The sequence below is a fragment of the Hydra vulgaris genome, chromosome 02 (genome assembly GCF_038396675.1).
Source record: "Hydra vulgaris chromosome 02, alternate assembly HydraT2T_AEP".
Lineage (NCBI taxonomy): Eukaryota > Metazoa > Cnidaria > Hydrozoa > Anthoathecata > Hydridae > Hydra > Hydra vulgaris.
In genome coordinates this window covers 53,164,407-53,180,000 of record NC_088921.1, presented here as the reverse complement: position 1 = coordinate 53,180,000, position 15,594 = coordinate 53,164,407, and the positions used below count along the sequence as shown (strand labels likewise).

Below are 15,594 nucleotides of genomic sequence, written 5' to 3'. Positions count from 1 at the left end.
TAATAGCATATTCCATTCAGCATGAGGTAACATATCATCTTTCAGGATATTTTTATACATGAAACGGTCCATTTGCATTTCGATGTATTGGACCTAGACCGTTAGCAGAAAAACACCCCCAGACCATTACATTGCCTCCACCATGCTTCATGATCTTATGGCAGTAACGTAAATCAAGGCGTTTTCTAGCCGGTCGACGTACACGGCAAATGCCATGGCTCCCAATGATGTTGAACTTCGATTCATCACTGAACAGGACAGTTTGCCATTTCTGCACATTCCAGTCAATATGAGATGTAGCAAACAGGAGTCTTTTCTTCTGGTTTTTTAGTGAAGTCAGCGGTTTCTTTGCGGGGCGTCGAGAAAACAATCCAGCTTCAACAGCACGTCGTCTGATTGTTTGGTCTGATACAGGCAACTCTAATTGCTTTTGTATCTCGACTGATGATATCCAGGGATCCTTCTTGACGGATCCGACGATCATAGAATCCTCTCTAGAAGTGGTGGAACGCGGTCTTCCACCTTTGTTATCTGCTGCCAACTTCCCCGTAGAACGATATTTGGAACATAGTCTTGATACGGTCCATTTTTTCACGCGATATTTATCACAAATACTTTTTTGTGACATTCCACTTACGTAATCGCCAATAATTTTCTTTCTTAGTTCCTATCCAAGACTGTCGGGAGCCATTTTTGCACTTGAAGTCATAAAAATAATAAAAATAAATAATCATGCTTCTCAAGGCTTACCGTGTTACATTTACCTTGTGATGATACAATAATGCTCTGTGGAACACAACGTCTTGGTTGGATGTGGACTTTATTGATGTAATGAAACACTTGTTGTATTTCACTTCTTGTATTGATGTTCTTCGATAAAACACTTTGATAAAACTCACTTCGATAAACTGTCTTGATAATACTGACTGATTGACTTCCATATACTGACTGAATTACATGTCGATTTACATGTCTCTTATATAGTAAAATGAACCTGTGTGAACCTGTTCTGGAAGATTCTAGATGCTTCTTTTTGATGCTTCTGGATGCGTCTGGATGCTTTTGAATGTTTCTGGATATTTCTGGATGCTACTGGATGCTTCCAGATGCTTCTTCTGGAAACTTCTGGAAGCTTCTACATGCTTCTGGATACTTCCTTTAATTATTAAAAAACTTCCGTGACGTTGACACGGACCAGACTTAAAAAAATGAAACAAACCAAAAAAGTTGCACTTGTTTTGTCCGCTGCAAAATGGCACTTGTCAACGAAATTCTGCCTGTGTGCTGTCACCTGTCAGCTGATTGCTCATGTCATGGCATGCTATGACTCCAGACTCCTGAACTGTTTGCTGTGGTAGTATAGTTCGTTTCGTTTTTAAGACATGTAAAATTAGGAACACTTTTTAGCATTGTTCGATGTTGGTTGCAAATGTTTTATCTAATACTGTATATATATACATATATGCACATATATATATACATATACAGGGTGGATGCTCGAAATCCGGACTTTTTTGACATAAAATAAAAATTACAATAAAAGTATTAGTTTCAAAGTTATATTTCTGAAATTTTAAACAGTAATGTACACATATAAGAGCTTTCATTTCACTCAATCCAGCTGCCTTTAGCTTTAATGACTTGCTTGATACGCTTCCTGAACCTGGAGCAGGCGTGCTCCACCTCATCGGCCAACATGTTGGCAGCAGCAGTAGTAATTGCTCGCTTTAGAGATTCAACAGTGTTGTTATTTAATTTATTGGTCTCATGTTCCAAAGTGCCCCAGACATAATAGTCCAATGGATTGAGATCTGGTAAGTTTGGAGGCCAAAAGTGCTTTGACCAGAACATAGGGAGATTCTCTTCAAGCCAACCCTGTACCAAATTGGAGGTATGAGCAGGAGCTGAATCTTGCTGAAACACATATGGCCTACCATTGGAACACTTGTCCATCCAAGGTTTCACCACCTTAATCAGAAGGTCCAAGTAGACTTCTTTGTTGACATTTTGGCCCTTCAGGAAGAAGTGTGGTGGCATGACATGGCCTTTGCTGGAAACAGACATAAAGACATGGACAGAGGCTAGAAATTTTGTCTGACTAATCACTGGGGCATCTTCTGGGTCTTGACCTAACCATCTGTCATTTCTTCTGTTCACTTTGGCATCCACAGTAAAAATTTTCTGATCGCTGAAAAAACGAAGTTTACCGGCAGCTTCATGTTTTATTGATGCTAAAAGAACGGAACACTTAGCCACTCTCTTCTCCTTCATTGAAGCAGACAGCATCTGTCTGACTTTCAGGACATACGATTTGTACCTAAGGTCATCACAGATCACTCTTCTCATGGTGTAATGAGACACATTCATATCTTTGCTCAGTTTCCTGATTTTTTTCATTCATATCTTTGCTCAGTTTCCTGAGGTGCTGGGGTTTTTGTTGATCGACTTTTGTAGTCTGCTGATGAAGGCCTTATTCCTGATTGGTGTGGATGCTCAAAATTCGGCAAATTAAAAAATTATCCGAATTTCGAGCATCCACCCTGTATATATACATATATATATATATATATATATATATATATATATATATATATATATATATATATATATATATATATATATTATATATATATATATATATATATATATATATATATATATATATATATATATATATATATATATATATATATATATATATATATATATAGGGCCTATTCTAGGTAAAATATTTGGGCGGCCGTACCCCCCAATCCTCCTGGAGAAATTTAGCGGAAAATCAGCATTTTTTCGAGAGAAAAAAAAGGGGCTTCAAAATTTAGTTAGGGGGGCGCCCAATACAATCGACGATGTCAAAAAGGCTCTAGAGTAGCCCCTGCTGACCTCGTTTCTATGTTTTAACGTAAAGTCCTTGTATCAACTTTTTTTTGCCAACCTTATGCGAACCTCAAGTAGATTAAGGTTGGAAAATTTTTGCTGACCTCATTTTTCCTGATTCCAAGGGCTGTATATATACATACATATATATGTATTTAGTTATGTAACAATTTTTGAGCTGGAAATATAAAATAATTAAAACAGTTTAAAAAAATAAAATAATTAAGACAATTTTTTTAAATTATAGTAGAAATGTCTTTAACTTTTCTAATACTCGAATAAATTTTTTAAATTTTTGTAATTTCTTATGGATCACTGAGAGTTTTTTCATGAGTCACTTACTGATCTGCAGGCCAGTAATCTCTGGGGTAGTAGTATGGTTTTCTAAGCTCTAAATTTTAGAGAGGCTAATTATTACAGCTGTAAAAAAAGGTGTGTAATGTACCTGTGTAATGTTTTGCATAAATGGTGTGTTAGTGCATTTGGTGTGATTTGTAACAACTTTATAAACAGAGATGAGGAAATTAATTTCAGGCAATCCTAATCACTTTGTTTTTGACCTTAGTATGTACTTAATTTCTTCCCATTCTTCTTTAAATATTTCTATTTTATAACAAGTATGTTTCTTCTTCTTTTTTTTTTTAAATTATTATTTTAGGTGCCCCAAGAAGACCTAAGGTCTCGTCACAGGACTGCGGAAAAGCATTTAACTAGGAAGTTCATGCCTCCTTCCTTGCCAATGGCACAAAATATGAATAGAGCTTGCTTTGAACTCTGGATCTCTTGCTACTAAAGTAAGCTCTCTAACCACTGTGTCACAGCCACTCAATTTACCTCTTGGATTCAGGCAGACATGGAGATTTTAATTTCTTCTTGGAGATTATATCCCAAGCTTCACACCTTTCGATAGTTTTCTCCTTGTTTTAGAACTATTTTCATTTATAATAATTTTTTCTAGTTTTTGCATCTTAAGACAGTTCTTCTGAGCGCAAATGTTTTTTTAAAGTATTATTTAAAGCTAAAGCTTCTTATTTTCAATTTACTAAATCTTGTTTTTTCTCAGAAGTTAATTCTTATGACTGTTGTCCTTATAATTACTATTATTAGTAACCTCTTTGAGTGTTTAATCAATAAACTCTTACAATTTTTTACATATATATCTATGAATAGGAACATGATAACTGAATCTACTATTTTACATTCTATTTGATTATTTTTATAGTATAACATATATCATAGCCATTGAGAAGTTTAAATTTGCTAAGGCTGCCTTTTTTTATCTTGCATTTCATTTTTTTTAATTGATTTTTTTCTGGTTGTCATATCTGGATTTGGGTTTAGAATTATTCTCTTCCTCATTTAAGTGATATCCAGAAAGTTACGTTTATGATAAATATATAATATGTTAATCTGGCAGCTCTGTCTCATTGTTGTAAGGTTGTATCAAAAAAACTATCATTTTGTTATTTCTAGCAAAATTTATTCTCTTAATATTTTGAAGTCATTCGCTATCAACAAAGTTTGAAGTCATTCGCTATCAACAAAGTTTGAAGCCGTTCAACTATTATCAAAGTTTAAAGTCATTCAATTATCATCAAAGTTTGAAGTCATTCAACTATCATCAAAGTTTGAAGTCATTCAACTATCATCAAAGTTTGAAGTCATTCAACTATCATCAAAGTTTGAAGTCATTCAACTATCATCAAAGTTTGAAGTCATTCAACTATCATCAAAGTTTGAAGTCATTCAACTATCATCAAAGTTTGAAGTCATTCAACTATCATCAAAGTTTGAAGTCATTCAACTATCATCAAAGTTTGAAGTCATTCAACTATCATCAAAGTTTGAAGTCATTCAACTATCATCAAAGTTTGAAGTCATTCAACTATCATTGAAGTCATTCAACTATCATCAAAGTTTGAAGTCAATCGCTATCAACAAAGTTTGAAGTCATTCGCTATCAACAAAGTTGCAAACAACTAATAATTAAGTTGGGAAATTTTTTGGGAAATTAACAGAAATCGTGAAATTAACAGAAATCGGGAAATTAACAGAAATCTGGAAATTAACAGAAATTGGGAAATTAACAGAAATCAGGAAATTAACTGAAATCAGGTAATTAACAGAAATCAAGAAATTAACAGAGATCAGGAAATTAACATAAATAGGAAATTAACAGAAATCAGGAAATTAACAGAAATTGGGAAATTAACAGAAATTGGGAAATTAACAGAAATGAGGAAATTAACAGAAATTGGGAAATTAACAGAAATCGGGAAATTAACGGAAATTGGGAAATTAACGGAAATTGGGAAGTTAACAGAAATTGGGAAGTTAACAGAAAAGAAAGCGTAAGAGTTTAAGACCAAGAAATTAACCTAAAGACCTAAAAACTGTATGACTGTATAACTGTAAGCTATATAAGTCAGAAACACATGAATTTCAAAGAACTGATATGTAAGGAAAGGAACTAGACTGCTTTTTTGAGCATGAAGAAACAGATTCAGTAAAAGGATGCAACTAAATGATAAGATACCCAAGATTGAGTTTTGGAATGTTATTGTTGATAGGTTTTATAACATAATGTTGCATTCCAAGACTGTTAAATCAAGTTAAAAAACAGTTTTGGCATTATTCATTTAGCGAAATATAGTTAAGCCAATAAATTTTTTGTTAATTGAAATCAACAATAATAAATTGAGAAACAGAATGCCACAAATCAGTATTAATCAATATCATCAGTTCATAGGCTGAACCTATAATATTGATTAATACTGATTTGTGAAGATTTGTAAAAATGGTAGGCAGTAACAAGTAATTAAATGGAGTTTACTAGATCCAAAAATTAATTAAGTCCAAATAATGTCAATATCCATGTCAGTTTGAGAGATAAATACTTGGTTGTATTTAATGTCATTTTTGCAGTATATGGCTACACCACCGTCAATTTGTATTTGGTTCTTTACGAAAAATGGAGTAATTTTCCAGACAAAATAAGGAGTTCAAAAATTTGTTATAAAAAAAAGTCTCACAAATCCAAATTAAGGCAGATTTTTTGCAAGGCTTTTTTTTGTGTTAAAAAGATGAACTAAAAAACTGTTAAATGAGTTTAGGGTTAAGTAATTAGTTTTCTTATTTAATTTAATAAGCTTTGAACTGTTTGTTTTTTTAAATACTTTTATTGTTTTGAGGTATAAACTTGGTTGATTGAAATTTACCATGTTTATTGTTGTTTTTTTTTAACTTAATTTTATTTCAAATTTTTATTTTGTTTTGCAGCCATTTTATAGTCTACTTTTTTAAAGCCAAAGTTGTTTTTCTCAGTATTATTAATTTGCTTAAATAAGCATTGAAATTAAAAATATACAAGTGAGGTTTTATTTCAGAGTTTTCTATCATCTCTGTGAGAGTCTTTCACTTCTGGTAAAACAACTCACCTAGATGAGCGAAAACTCTAGATTAAAACCTCATTTTTGTGTGATAAGGTTTAGAGGAGCTTATTCATTATGGATGGTCTTCTTAGTGATGCTGTTGTAATAAAAATACTTAATCTCACAAAGCAAAACAAACCATACGCTATGTCCAATCTTATGAACAGTAAGAAATGGCTGAGATGCTAGGTTCAGAGGAAAAAATATTAATTATTCTGAATGGTAAAGCAAATAGTAAAGAAAAACAAGGATATGGTAAAAATAAGGTGAATAACTCATTTTGAAAATTTGTCAAGTAAAGATTTTAACTAGAATAAAGATTTATCTGCAGTGAATAAGACTAGTGTACCAGGAGGTTTAAAAATCTATATTGAAGATAAATAAACTGTTCAGAGGACTCTGTTACTGCTGGTCTTTGTGTATTAATTTAGATGTTGAAGACTTCAAGGAATGTGGGTGTTGGGTGGTCTTAAATCTTTGCAAAACTATTGTTTATTAAATTAAAATCTCAAATGATCAAAGGAAAAGTTGGATGGTAAAGATTTGTAAAAGTGGTAGCTGCACTATAATGTAGTTCGTATAATCAAATAAAATGAGCAGGTAATAAAGATTTTAGAAAAAATTATTGCCAAAAAAAAGGAATCAAAAAAGTAGCTTGTTTTTCAATAAAAAATAATTTAAATTTTTTTGGCTTTACAATTGTTATGCTGTCAAAAATGAGCAAATAGAAAATACTGTAAAGCAGCTATGTGGAGTATGTGGGAATGGAGTTCAAGGAAACTATATAGTTAGTACATTTTGTGTGCAATCATTTCACAAGAGGGTTATACAAGGTGCTCTTAATATTGTTGGTTTTGCACCTCTTGCTGTTAGAAGTGGAAATTATCTGATATTGGTTCAGTCACACCATACTCTTGTCTTTGATGTCTCATCTTATCCACCAGTTTTGATGACTCATCTGATCCACCAACTGATACAATCATATCTTTCAGATAATAATACTTACCAATGCACTATTTTTCTAGCACTATTTATTTCTTAATATTTATTGAATTCTCTTTCTTGAATTCTCTAAAATTACATTTTTTATGTTCATCATTGAAAGTTAAAGTTTTTGAACACATGCATCTTAAGTATGGCAGTAAAACATAAAAATGAAAGTTGATGATGTCAAGCACCATGTAAAAATAAAGATAATGATCAGAAGGATGTGTAGTGGGACTCTAAAAGATATGGAAAGAAGAAAAATTATACTTGATGAGAATGATTTTGTGTTGCCTTAGGTTAACTTAAGGTAAATAATTTCAAAAGTTAATGTATATATTTCTAGTTAAACATTCATAAACAAAATCAAATAGAATATTTTCAAAGTGTTATAAAGTGTTATATTAAAACATATTGCGTTTAAAAGGAAATTGTTGAAAAAAAATGGTGTTGACAAAAACTTTCAAAAATTTGCACTAAAAAACATAAAGTAAGAGAATTACAAGTTATTTCAAATTATGTTTGTAATTTAACTTAAAACAAAATAGTTTGATGTATTGAACTTTTTATAAATGAGAAAAGAATAATTTTTAAACAAAAATTACTTTTAAACATTTTTCTTAGGAAAGTTATATATTAAATACTCTAACTTATAAATTGTATTATAATTTTTTGTTATTGTTATTTTATTTTAATTTTTAAAATTTATATTTAACTTACAATGCAATTAAATATACTAAAAATGTTATATTGAATATGTAATTATTACATTATAGAATAATATATTGTATGTTTTAAATGTAGGAGGAAACTGAATCAAAACACCAATATGATATGAGAATAAATCGACTGCTCGCGGATGTATGATTAATTTATCTCTTTGTAAAATTTTATGCAGTACAAGTTAAATATATGTATACTAAATCAAACAATTTATAAATAGTAAAAAAAAGTTGTTCTTGTTCTTATTATGCTTAATAAAGATTTTTTTAATTCATTTTATACTTTTTATTATATTTTTTTTGTATAGGTATCTTTTGATGAAATAAAAACTGGAGAACAGTTGAATGCATCAAGGAGGTTAATAGAAGATCAAGAAGAAGAAATTAAAGTAAATGGTTTTTAAACTTTGTGATACATTAAACCTGGATATTGAACTATAAAATGTACTTTATTACTGTCTTTAAGGCTTACAAAAAAGATTTAAATCTAACCACTCATGATTTTGCAAAAGCGCGACGATCTCTTGAACTTCTCAGCAAAGAAGTTGAATTATCAAAGTAGTTACTCAAATTATTAATAATTTTATTTGTAATTTATGTTTTAATTTATTTCATTTTATGCTAAAGTTCTAATTAAAATTGTAATAATACTTAAAACACAAATATTCTTTTAATTGTGTTAATAGCTGTGGTTAATGTTTATAACAACCCTTGTATTTGTATTGATTACAAGGATTAACAACTGTTGTTAAGAACCGTTGTTAACAACAGTAAATTCTTTAAAGTAGTTAAATAGTTTATGCAAATTTTAACTATCTTTAGAAATGAAACAGATTTATTAAACGAGGAAAAGAAAGCATTACTAAAAAAACTTAGACAAGTTGAAAATGAAGGTCAAGAGGCAGCTTTAGAAGCTTTAAAATGGAGAGATGCTTGCAAGAAACTAAAAAAAGTATTGTTTTCAGATTTTATCATGTTTAAAATTGCTATTCTTAAAAATATAAATTAATAAAATATAATAATAAATAGAAATAGCATAAATATTATAAATTTGATTTAAATATATTTTTCTCAAATATGAAATATTTATGGCATTTCTATTTAATGTTGTGAGAAAGTTAAATATATATAATATATACATACATATACATACATACATACATACATACATACATACATACATACATACATACATACATACATACATACATACATACATACATACATACATACATACATACATACATACATACATACATACATACATACATAAATACATACATACATACATACATACATACATACATACATACATACATACATACATACATACATACATACATACATACATACATAAATACATACATACATACAAACATACAGTCACCACCATATATATATATATATATATATATATATATATATATATATATATATATATATATATATATATATATATATATATATATATATATATACATATATATATACATATATATATATATATATATATATATATATATATATATATATATATATATATATATATATATATATATATATATATATATATACATATATATATACATATATATATATATATATATATATATATATATATATATTATATATATACATATATATATATATATATATATATATATATATATATATTTATTTATTTATATTTTATATATATATATATATTTATTTATATTTTATATATGTATATATACATATAAATAAATATATATATATTTATTTATATTTTATATATGTATATATACATATAAATAAATATATATAAATATATAATATTTAATTATATTTTATATATATAAATATATATATATATATATATATATATATATATATATATATATATATATGCTTTTTATATATTTTCATTTGAAGTTTGAATTCTTATTCGCTTTTTGAATATTTGTGTATTTTAGTTTTAATTATTTTATTTTTTATATTAAACATCAGTCCTTAAAATTAGGGTCGGCATTGCCAAATGCCGACCTAACTGCTGACTTAAAAGTGTTTAAGGTCGGCTAAAAATTGCAGACCTCGTTCTATGTTTTATGGTAACCCCTTCTTGTCAAATTTTTTTTGGCAACCTGATGCCAACCTCTAGCAGTTTAAGATCAGTAATTTATTGCCGACCTCATTTTTCCTTATTCTGAGGGTCGAAACATGAATTTCATATTGAATCTAAGTTTGTTCTATTTTTCTTTTCTCAACTATTTAGTATTTAGAGTTATGTCATAATCATGGTGCAATAACTTAAAAAATATTTCAAGGTTTTTTAATAAAGTAGAAATATAAACTGCATATAGACAAGGTTAATCTAACGCTGTCTCTATACAGTTATATACAACCCTATACCAACCCTATTATATACAACCTTAAGCCTGTGTATATTTAAAATCTTACATTTGTTCATTAATGATGCAATATGCTAATTTATTACTTCTTATTAGATTAGATATAAATATTTAATTTATAGATTGAAATGGTGTTGAGATATCATCTCAACACTATTTTTATCTATATATTATGATTTGGAATGACTTATAGAGATATTGCAAGTAAGATTGATATAGAAAAAGTTACACTACTTATTTTCTGAAAAAATATAAAGCAGAAAGAGCTAGTATATCTGTATTAGGTAAAAAGAGAAAAACTACAAAATAAATAAATAAATGCATTATTAAAGCTGCCTAGAAAATTTTTAAAGATGCGTTTGAAGATTCCTTCTTTGGAGGCATAGTAATGAAAAGTATCATTCTGAGTGTATTAAAACCACTGTTAGGCATTTAAGGAAAATAACATAGAGGATGCTTTGCCTGGCATGCTTCAGAAAAAATTCATAGTATTATAGCACTATGGATCCATGATAATATATCTGTTAGCATCAAATAAATACTATTTCAACAAGATAATGGTTCTAAGCACACCGCAAAACATAACAAAGCATATGTTGAAAAAACTTGCTTGCCTTGGACTGGTGGCTGAATCAATCATCCAACCTAAATCCAATTGAAAACCTATGGTCAATACTCTATGATAAAATTTAAAAAAAATAAATGTGTGATGATGAAGCTTATCTTTTCATTTGCATTCAAGAGGCATGCAATAGTTTAGAACCATTGTTAATACAAAGACTTGTTGATAGATATGCCTCAGAGAGTTGAGGTCCTCACCTCAAAAGTTGCTATGAACAAGTACTTATTTATGAGATTTTGAATCTTTTAAATTATATCTTGAATGATAATTTAAGATAAAAAACCATTTTTTATTATTTGAAAAATTAAAAAGAAAAAACCAAGCACAGTTAAAAAACAGTTCACTTACAATACAAAAAAGACAAAATGGTATTGAAATATATTTAGTCGCGTGATCTTAGAATCTAATAATTTGTTTTAAAAATTAAAATAACTTGATAAAAGTAAAGATAAGTAATAAACTTCTCCTCAAAGTTGTGTTTATTATTACTGGCGTTTCAAAGAGGATTAACACTAATTACTAGTAAATCTCATTAGATAAACATCAAATTATATTAATAAAGATGGCTGATTGTGATGAACTTATTGAAGTTCATCACAATTAACAAGAAATAACAAAAAGTTAAAGAAAGGACATCGCAAATTCAAAAAAAGCAGTTTCTGTTCATAAAAGTCTAAACTCAAACTCGCCAGAATCAGATTTGGTTGTTTTGAAATTGTAAATGAAAAAAAACAGAGCTTATTAAAATTACTTAATTCAATAACAAGTAAAAATAATTCCAAAATTCTTGCTTGGCTTATAATGTTAACTAACATTTATAGAAGAAGATCACATAATATGCTGAGCAGAAATAATATTTTTAGGTAATGTGAATTTCTAATAATGGAAAATTTCAATTTGTTTGAGTGAGTTCCAAAATCTTTATAAAACAGTCTAAATAATTTTTAAACTTCACAATATAATTTTTAAACTTCACAATATAATTTTTAAACTTCACAATATAATTTTTAAACTTCACAATATAATTTTAGATACCAAAAAAAATGAGAGGAACACATTGTATGAGGCAACATAAGATTACAGTTGGTGTACATACTTACATCATTCATACCATATTTTATCATTCAGAGAAAAGCAGTCTCATTGATGTCAAGAGAAAATTTTATAGATTTACCAGAAGAAGTTAATATAAATAAAATATTTACCATGTTTATGGTTCTTCATCCAAATGTAAATATTTGTTGTGAGTTGTATAGGACATTTTTCAACATACATTTGTTGGCTATAAAGGATGTTTTTATCTATAGTTTTGATGAGACTGTTGGCAAGAAGGCTATTGAATTATTTAAAGATGAACCAACTCATTTCAGTTTATTTTATAGCTTTGTTATTATCATTCATTTCTACCAAAAAAATACAATAGTAACAGGGCTCAAATTAACACAAAAAAATCTGATCACAAAAAAAAATTACCCCCTCCCTCTTCCATTTCTGGCACCATTTTGTGGTAAGGGGGGTTGTGTTAGTATATAGTTGTATCTTTTCTACTTTAGTTTGTAATTGTTATTTTTTAACATATCTTATAAAATCTTTTAATTTTCTCATTTGGCAAAAAATTAAAATAGTGTAAGTAACTGTTATAATTTACAGCTTAAGTTGCAGTTATAGTGTAATGAACAAGTAACGTATCTAATACTATTACGGTATTACTTTTAGTATTTGTTTTTAACATGATACTTAAAAAAGTAAAAGTAAAAACGAAAATATTACAATATTATATACCACTTTAATTAGTTATAGAAAACTATTTAATGACAATAAAACTCGTCTTAGTTTAAAGAGTATTTAATTGTTATTGTAAAAAACTATAAAACAACAATAAAACAAACTGCAAAGTTTGACAGTACAAAGTGCTTGTGTTAATGTGAAACAACAAATTATTTTATTGCTGTTTTATAGTTTATAACATTAACATAAAACGCGCCTAAAATAAAACAAAGTAGAAAAGTAGAATTTTCCTAATTAATTAAAACATTATTGTCATAAAACTTTAAACTTCATATCGTATGGTCTTTAGGCAAAAACATGTCTAAAGACCATACGAGACTATAATCTATAGACCAAAGAGTAAAAAAAGCAAAAATTCATTAGATACCTTTTTTATAAATTATTGTTTTTTGATCAAGTGTACTATTAAAAATTAAGTTTAATTAGTTTTGTCATTCAAATGGTTTTTAAGTTGATGTTTTTATTCAATTTTTTTCATTCAAATTGTTTTGCAACAAAAAGTGAAAGAAAAAGTTTGGTCTATTAAATCGAACTATTTTTGCTTAAGTTTAAGTATGTGCTTAAATTATTTTTTTAGAAATAAATTTCTTTTTTAATTAAATTTTTTAGAATTTTTTTGGTTTTATGTTTGCATTTTTTTCATTTTTGGTATAATGTCTGCAATAGAATGTTTCTACTTTTAAAACTATTTTCAAGAAACAAAAAATAGTTAACAATTCAAAATGTTTACGATTTATATAAAACTTTCTTCCTCATATGCACTATGTTCTAAATCTATTGTTACTGTAGCTAGATATATGTTTAAATTTTAGTAATGATTCTTGCTACGCCACTGGATATTACAGACGCCACCGAAATTAAATTTGTAATTATTGAGCATTAAAATTCTTTTAAATTCTTCCAAACTTTTATTTATTTCAAATTTCAATTCCAAAATTATTTGAATAAGGGAGTTTTAGAAGACTATTTAGTTTAACTATTTATTATATATTATTAATTATTTAACAAAATACAAAACAAAAACAAAAAGACTATTTATTTAACAAAAAAATTTTAAAATTCTTTTGTTCAAATAGATTTTTTTTTAAAAAATAATCCTAAAAAAACTTGCGTAATTAAAATGGTCAATCTTGATATCCCTTTAAATTAAATGAAAGTATAAAAAAATGGTTTAGCGTTTTTCGTATTCTATTCGAGATTTCTTGTTAAAATAATTTTTAATTAGAAGTTAGTATAATATGCTTTAACAACATATAAGATATAAATAGTTTGTATGGCTAACTTATATTAAGTAAATTTAATAGTAGAGTAACTGTGAATTACTGTAGTAAATTAACTGGTTGTTTTGATTTAGTTTATAGATAAATTAACTGCGATGTACTTTAGCCATACAGAAAAACAAGCTAAATATAACTTTAAAATATTTTTGGCTTACACGCAGAGGTTTAAAGTAATTTAAATTCAAATGCGCTTTATGTTGAATAAAAACATCCACACAAGAGAGCAAAGGATCATACTTGTATTCAAAAGATAAATTTAGCGTGACGTACTTTATGACTCATAATAAAAAACTTAGACAAAAACATTACTTTAAAGAATAGCCAAAAAAATGCTAGAAAATAGATTTTAAAAAATCGCTAACATTTTTTTTATGAAAAAACTAATCGCGAAGGTGTGAAAAGCAATCGCGATTGTGGTACGCTTAATTCAAACTTTGAGTAATTAAAAAATCTAAAATAGCACAAAATATTCAAAAAATGTCAAAACTACATTAACAATGTAAACTACAATAACATTAAAAAAACAGAAGTTGTGTAATAAAAAGTTTCAAAACTATTCTTAGTTGATTATCTTGGTATACTTGAAATTTATTTAGTAATAAAACATTGTGTAAATTAGCATAACTTAGATGATATTTAAAAAAAATTTAAAAAAATTGCATGATATTAAGTGATTTTCTAAAAGAAATTTTATAAAAGATTGCATGGTCATAAATGATTTTATAAAAAATATTTTATAGAAGTTTGCATGGACACAAGTGATTTTATAAAGGATGGCATGGTTTTTATGATTTAACAAAAATAAAAAAAATATCACCATCAAGTTATCTGATATTTTCAGGTTTTTAACCATGGATGAGTTATGAATATTTTGATTTTTTTAAGGATCAAAAAAACTCATCTACAGATTATTATGGAATATCTCAACAGCGAAATGCTCTTTTAGAGAAATTAGCAGAACTTGAAGAAAGTAATCAGTCACTTAGGAGTCTTTTGAAGCAAGCTCAAAGAAGAATGGTATGTTGTTTTTTAGTGAAACTTTCAATTTTATTTATTATATATGTACTGCACTGGATTAAATAAAATTATGAGAGTTTGAGTCTTTATGATAGGATTAATTTGGAAGTTCAAAAAAACATATTACATAAGTTGCAGCAAATGGTTTTTTTTATTATTAAGTTACTGTGTTTTTTTAATAATATATTTTGATTTAATTTTTTTTTAACTTCAAATAAGGCTGCATGGTTAACAGAACTGAATCATTCTTTTGGTGAAAACCAAAACAAAAAAAGTGAATCAAACCGAACCGATTAGATTATTTAAATAAAATAAAAAAAAACTGAACTGTAAATGAAAAACCTTTTAAAAACCGATATAAATTTTGAAATATCCTAAAAAGCAAATAAATAATAAAACTTAGTTAATTGTAACTAACGTTCTAACAAATAACTAAAATACTTTATAAGGAATTTGAAAACTTGTTAAATTAAATTTATTTAT

The 15,594-nt window shown here is 27.3% G+C and overlaps 1 protein-coding gene across 2 annotated transcripts in view; it reads left to right on the top strand.

Annotated features, from left to right (window-relative positions):
• Positions 1 to 15,594, top strand: part of LOC100207974 (outer dense fiber protein 2) — a 60,796-nt gene that overhangs the window by 11,563 nt on the left and 33,639 nt on the right. The window contains exons 4-8 of one of the 2 annotated variants that reach the window (XM_065791361.1): positions 8,097 to 8,153; positions 8,323 to 8,403; positions 8,481 to 8,572; positions 8,837 to 8,966; positions 14,980 to 15,111. In XM_065791361.1, the coding sequence (XP_065647433.1) occupies positions 8,097 to 8,153; positions 8,323 to 8,403; positions 8,481 to 8,572; positions 8,837 to 8,966; positions 14,980 to 15,111 (492 nt within the window). The remainder of the gene's footprint in view (positions 1 to 8,096; positions 8,154 to 8,322; positions 8,404 to 8,480; positions 8,573 to 8,836; positions 8,967 to 14,979; positions 15,112 to 15,594) is intronic. The other variant, XM_065791362.1, reaches the window with a different exon arrangement.